The sequence below is a fragment of the Nannobrachium achirus genome (genome assembly GCF_963921795.1).
Source record: "Nannobrachium achirus genome assembly, contig: SCAFFOLD_417, whole genome shotgun sequence".
NCBI classification, from domain to species: Eukaryota; Metazoa; Chordata; class Actinopteri; order Myctophiformes; family Myctophidae; genus Nannobrachium; species Nannobrachium achirus.
The window spans coordinates 48770-55000 of record NW_027665138.1 but is presented as its reverse complement, the minus strand read 5'-3'; the positions used below and the strand labels follow the sequence as shown (position 1 = coordinate 55000).

General features: G+C 39.6%; 1 protein-coding gene across 1 annotated transcript; it reads left to right on the top strand.

Annotated features, from left to right (window-relative positions):
- The first annotated feature begins 2921 nt into the window (after nt 1–2921).
- LOC308280608 (bublin coiled-coil protein-like) lies at nt 2922–5148 on the top strand. The gene is made up of 2 exons (XM_080754942.1): nt 2922–3235; nt 4159–5148. The coding sequence occupies exons 1-2, from the start codon at nt 3160–3162 to the stop codon at nt 4389–4391; spliced, it is 309 nt and encodes a 102-aa protein (XP_080611068.1). The 5' UTR covers nt 2922–3159; the 3' UTR covers nt 4392–5148.
- The last annotated feature ends 1083 nt before the right edge of the window (nt 5149–6231 follow it).

Genomic DNA, 6231 nt, shown 5'->3' with positions numbered 1-6231 from the left:
CGTCAGCGCGGTGACGAGAACGCTTGTCATGCGGCCTCATTTACAGGAAGGAAGGAAGGAAGGAAGGAAGGAAGGAAGAAAGAAAGAAAGAATTTGCCTAAATGTGTGGGGTTCTTAACGAGGAGGCAGTAATTACGCACGCACGCACGCACGCATGCATGCATGCACACACACACACACACACTTTCTTTGTTTATTTATTTATTTATTCATGTGTTCGTTCATTCATTATATATTTATTTATTTATTTATTTAAATACTCTGTTGCTAGTATCCACAACTTTCCAACATCCCATAATGCATTGCGCAGAAGTTGGATGGAGCTTCCGTGAGCTTGTATGTGGTATTTAATACCAGTAACACGAGAAGCCAGAAAGCGAGTTTGGAGACGGTAGCACGCTGCAAAACGGAGTTATGGCTCTTTAAAGCCCAGCCGATCGATAGGCAGACGCCTGGGGGGGGCGGAGTCCAGGGGCGGAAATAAATAAATAATTAATTACATAAATAATCAGTCTCGGAAACAGTCAGGAAATAAATAAATAAATAAATAATCAGTCTCGGAAACATAGTCGGGAAATAAATAAATAAATAATCAGTCTCGGAAACATAGTCGGGAAATAAATAATTAAACCAGTAAGACTCCCTAATATATACTGACTGCGTAGCGATTTGCGTGATTTTAGGGCAAAATCTGTAGAAGTAGTGTCCAAAAATGGGTTTAAAAAAATCGGCCTGAAGGTGGCGCTACATGGGACAGATCCATGTTGATGACATGAGCGTAGAGCAAGTGTGTACCGATTTGTGTGATTTTAGGGCAAGATTTGTAGGAGCAGTGTCCAGAATGAGTTTTGGCCTCATGGTGGCGCTAGAAGAGGAGGGCCATGTGAGAATCGTAGTTTGGCAGGCAAGGACTGTGTGTGCCAAATTTGGCACGGATCGGGGCAGCGGTTGCAGAGATATGAGCAGGGCAAAAGTGTGACGGACAGACAGACAGCCGGTCGAGGTTTCGATAGTAACTGCGACCCGACGGTCGCAATTTATCAGTCAGTGGCGGCGCAGTTGGGCCTGGTGTGGAGACAGGGAAATAATTCATTCAATAAATAAAGCTCCTTTTAGTTGAGCTTGTACCAGTGAACTGTACTGTCATGAAACTTGTCGTAAAGTCTTCAATCAATCACTCGATAAAGGGATCAATACAAACCCACATTTACCCAAAACAGCTGATCCACAAGCCCACATGCAGCCTTGTAGATCGGCTGTTTTTATTGTTTTATTTTTTAAATTGTTTCCCCCTGACTTAGTCTTTTCTAGGATCACCTTTTAGTTGACCTTGTACCAGTGAACTGTACTGTCAATGACACTGTACCTATGACAGTCCTATATCAATAATTCGTTCATTCATGAATGACTTCCCTGTGGAAATAAGCCAAAAACATTACTGGGATCTCCTTTTAGTTCATGTTTATTACGTATCTATCTATCTTCCTATCAATTGGTCACATGCATTCACATTGCACTGAACGCACGCAAGCACGCACGCACGCACGCCCGCTCAGCAGCTGGCTTTTTTTCTTTTTTCTTTTTTTTCACAGAGCTCCAGACTCAGACACCGAGGTCTCGGAGGGCACCCAAGCCGGACTGCGTGCTCTGGCAGCGGCCGCGAAGCGGCCGCGGCCGCCCCAACCCACTGGAGCTAGGTAGAGTCTGGTGAAATAAAACCAATCAGTAGGTCCCCATCAACAGATGTCGCTGTAGCCAAGGAATTCACACCCAGCCTGCTCACCTGACCAGGAAGTCCAACCAGTCTGTGTTGGAGAAACAACACTGCTGCCGCTGCTGCAGTAATCATTGCTATAGAGTGCTTGTTCAGTAACAGTGTTAAACGGCTCTATATTGTGACAGGAATCCTTCCCACCGAGTGTTTGTTCACTAACAGTGTTACAGTGTGATATGAAAGAATCCACATGAGGGCAGTGTTTCCATTCTCAACTCACTGAGTTGAACAGAGGGCGGAACCCAATGCAATAACAAGTCCTATTATTTAGAAAGGAGTCACGTCAATGTCAGCATTTTTTTTCTCTCTCTCTCTTTTTGGCAACATTTTTTAAATCATTTCACAATGTAAAAACAAAAATCATTTTGAGAAAAATGTAATGACCTATACACAGTATCTATAGGCTGTGTCTGTGTATATTCTGAGTGTAGATGTTGTTGTACTTTAACCACTTAAGCCCTGTGTCAGGGGTTCCCAAACTTTTTTGTCTCAGGGCACCCCATGAATATTTTTTTAATCCGAGGCACCCCTACATTATAATTTTCACTCCCAGCACCTTATATTTATAGCATATAGTCGTTGTCGGGTGGAAACCTTGTATGTCCAAAACCGTTTTGTATTTATCATCTATAAAATGTACTTGCGAGGCATTGTGTGCTTGTAGATCGGCTGTTTTCACTAGTTTAAATCATTTTTAAAATGATAAATACAAAACACCCGAAAACAACGAAATATAACTCATGTCATTGTCCCACTGGCTTGTCACTTGCCATGATCTGAAATGGCAAATCTTTGAGTAGCGCGCAATGAGGGCCTCTCCCAACTCTATTTCCCGAGCTGAATCAGAGGCCCAGCACGTCCCTGGTAACCTCTACTGGCCCTAAATCAAGTTACTGTAATAAAGTCTTAAGAGACTAACCTTGAGGTTTTGAAAATGCTTCAAGGACTTGCAGTGGGAGTGTAGACCCGGAGATTGAAAATTATAGAACCTTTTGCAGAGGCGACAAAGGAAGCCAGCTACCGGAATTACAAAATTTGACCCTGATGGAAAGAAGTTCATAGAATTACATTTCAAACAATTGTGAAAATAAGACTAAGTAAAGTAAAAGGGTGTTTATAATCCCATGATTCTTCTTGCGAACAACAAATAAGCTCCTCGATCTTGACTGATTCACTAACATCCACATTTCTATGGATTACACAGTTTGTCTTTGTTTGCGTGGTTTCTCAATTGCTCTGCTTTAGTTTGTTGGATCCATTGTCATGTAGTTTGATGAAAATAAAGCCGACAGGGGCAGCATATGAACAAACTAAACATCCTACACGGTGGTGTCCAAGATTAAACACAAACAGGATCTGTTATAAACCCGTATTAAACCTCAGAAATGTCTGGACCAAATGGAGATCCCGATATCTCGATAGATGAAGGTATTATCGACGATGATGAATTCAACGAAGAAGGTACCATCTAGTTTACTGTAATGTTGCTGTCACCTTGAATCTTAAAATCCCTTAATATCCTCACCCTTGTGTCAACTGTGTGAAGATCGAAAACATTTTAACATGAGAATTAACAATTGCCTTTACTCTAGTGTCTCTCTTAAATCTCTACCGTTCTACCATTGATATCCACGGAACTCATCCATTTGACTGGTCATACAGTTTACTGTACAGTGTTGATGATATTTTTTGAATGTCTTGATGAATTGAATACACAGGACCACAATGGAAACAAGCCCTTTTTGTGTTGTGCTTTTGCATCACTGTATAATCGTACCAGTACAACTGTACTATTTGCAAATTGTTAAAGTATCCTTATTATTCAATCAATCAATGTATACAATTATTTAATCACAGAAAGACCTTAAACTACACTGTTAAATCCTCAATGTTAATTTGGCATAGCCCTAAGGGTCCATTTGGTTCCTAACCCTTAAATCATTTAGCTGGAGAGGAGGCCCTTGGAACCCGTTCAATTAATGCATTTTAGTGCATCTTTGTGATAGAAATAGCAAAATAAGAGTACCACCTTCATTACAGTTTGCAGTACATCTCTCTCTAAGAATACCAAAACACAGTCACCCCGGGCACAAATCCTGTAGCCTACCTTATTCCTAACCTTAACCTCAGTCAAATGGTGCCAAAACCTACCCCTATTCCTAAACGTAACCTCAGTAAAACTATGCCTAACCCTAAATGTTATTTCTAACCTTATCCACTATTCAGTAAAACAAACTCATGGTTTACTTGGTAATTGACATCAGTGGGACTTGTGTCACGGTCATTGTTTAATCAGGATACAGTATGCCAATGATGGCTTCATCTCAACTAAATTGTTTCACAGTTTTACACTGCACTTTAACGTTTCCTCTTTTCCGTGACAGAATATGCTTCCATCAACGCCATGCTGGATCAGATTAACTCCTGCCTGGATGATTTAGAGGAACGTAATGACAGTCTGAACGGCAAACTGCACGAACTTCTGGAATCCAACCGTCAGGCTAGGATGGAGTTCAGAGCCAAGCTGGTTAGTCCGGACACAGAGGAGGACTCCTCTCCAGCTACCGATGGAGGACCAGACGAAGATATCAGGGAACCAAACCAAGGACCAGATTAGATACAGCAAGGCTGTGTTCAGTCGCTGTTATATATATAGATGTTATTCCATAACCAATTAAATACATTTATTGAACCCATAGATCAGTGACATGCTGTATCTTAACGTGTCCCATGTCTAAGATGCCCTGAATGTATTGTACCATAGCTGCATTTTCTTTTCCAGATGATTTTTTTCTTAAATCTCAGATCTACTATAACATTCCACATAGGGGTTCTCTGTCCTTGTCTACATGTATATGTTATTGCAGACTGTTCCTTTCAGAAAGGTAGCATTTTGTCCATCCCTTACATGCCCGTTTGCCTTTATGGCAACATGTTGGTGCGTGCTGTTGAAAATATATATATACACTTACACTATATATATATGAATAAATAAATAACCTTTCATACATGCTGAGTGACCGTTCTGTTAGGAGTTAGGCAAGTCAGACAGGCTTTTGCTTACCTGGCCTTACATCATGGCCATTGTCACCTCCATTCCATAGTGGTAGGAGGTCACAAGAATGCTTGATCATTGCACTCTGAAAATAGACAAATTACAAGCTCAAAATGCACTGCGACACATTTGTAACAAAGTATAAATGCCACTTTTTAGGCCAACACAGTTATCGCAGAGTGTATGCAGTTTGCTAGTCTGCTAGACTATTTTTCTTATTTATTGTTTTGGTTTATTCACATTAATGAAGCATTCTGAAAATGTTCATGGTGTTGTGTTACTGCTGTCATGGGTTTCCAAATGCAGATTTCTAATAGAAATTTTGCATTGAGTTTTGGATAATTAAAACAAAGCCATGTCGATAAATGATTCTTATTAACTTGTATTTTTCAACAAAATATCCACAAAACAAGATATTAACAAGTGTAATTTATGTTATGCTGATTGCAAACTCATCTGCTAGTCACATCAGTTTCAAGTTTTTCAAAGATCCTGAACAAACTAACAGACATTTTCAGTTTTTTTTCTGGCTGAGGTTTGAACTATGCCGTAAATTTTATGTCACAAAAATCTATGGACCAAAAGGAATAATGTAAATTGGCCTGCTTTTAGAGGTGCAACAAAACTAAAAGGAGCAAGATTGTTCAGGCCTTCAATAGCATAAAGTACTACTTCTGCCTAGTTCACTGATACTGTCTGTCTTGAGAGTGAAGTTTGAGGTAAATCCTTGAGAAAAAAAAAATCCAATATGGTCTTATTTCATCTTCATTTCTCTGCCATTTCATTATGTCTACCTCATTTAATCACCAGCCAGAATGTTGTTGCGAATGAAAGAAGATTGCAACAACGGCCCTGTTGCTGGCATATTAAAGATACACCAACAATTTAAATTAAAGAATTGCAAGTATTAGGGTGAGGCAACTGTCAAATGTTTAATATTAAATGAAAAGACCCAAATACAGAAAATAAACATCTAAAAATACATGGAACTTTCAGCAGTTAGAAAACAATCTGTTTTGTCAGTGGCTGAATAAAAATACGGTAAAAAACATACAGCTTGGAAATGTCGTTTAGATGCCCTTTTCTTCTTCAGCAAGATACAAAAATATATATCTTCCGTGCTACATACGCTGGTCTCTTCCCTTCGGCTTTGCACAATTTACTAAATCTTTCCTACATTTTCCTCAGAACAAACTACGTAGTATGACACGGTGTGAGTGAGTTGACACCGTGACTAAAAGGGATGATTATTGACTACACAGTTCAACTTAGTTTATTATAGTTACAAGAAATACTTCTCTATTATCAGGGTATGAACTATGACATCTCAGTCAATAAAGCCCACATGTTACAATGATAGAAGTGATGTTAATTGCCTAATTTATGCTCCATCGTATGATGG

What these genes read in the sequence shown, in the direction of transcription:
- LOC308280608 (XM_080754942.1), top strand. Translation starts at nt 3,160, where the DNA reads ATGTCTGGACCAAATGGAGATCCCGATATCTCGATAGATGAAGGTATT. An exon ending in TGATGAATTCAACGAAGAAG is followed by an intron (nt 3,236 to 4,158) that starts GTACCATCTAGT and finishes TTTCCGTGACAG; the next exon opens with AATATGCTTCCATCAACGCC.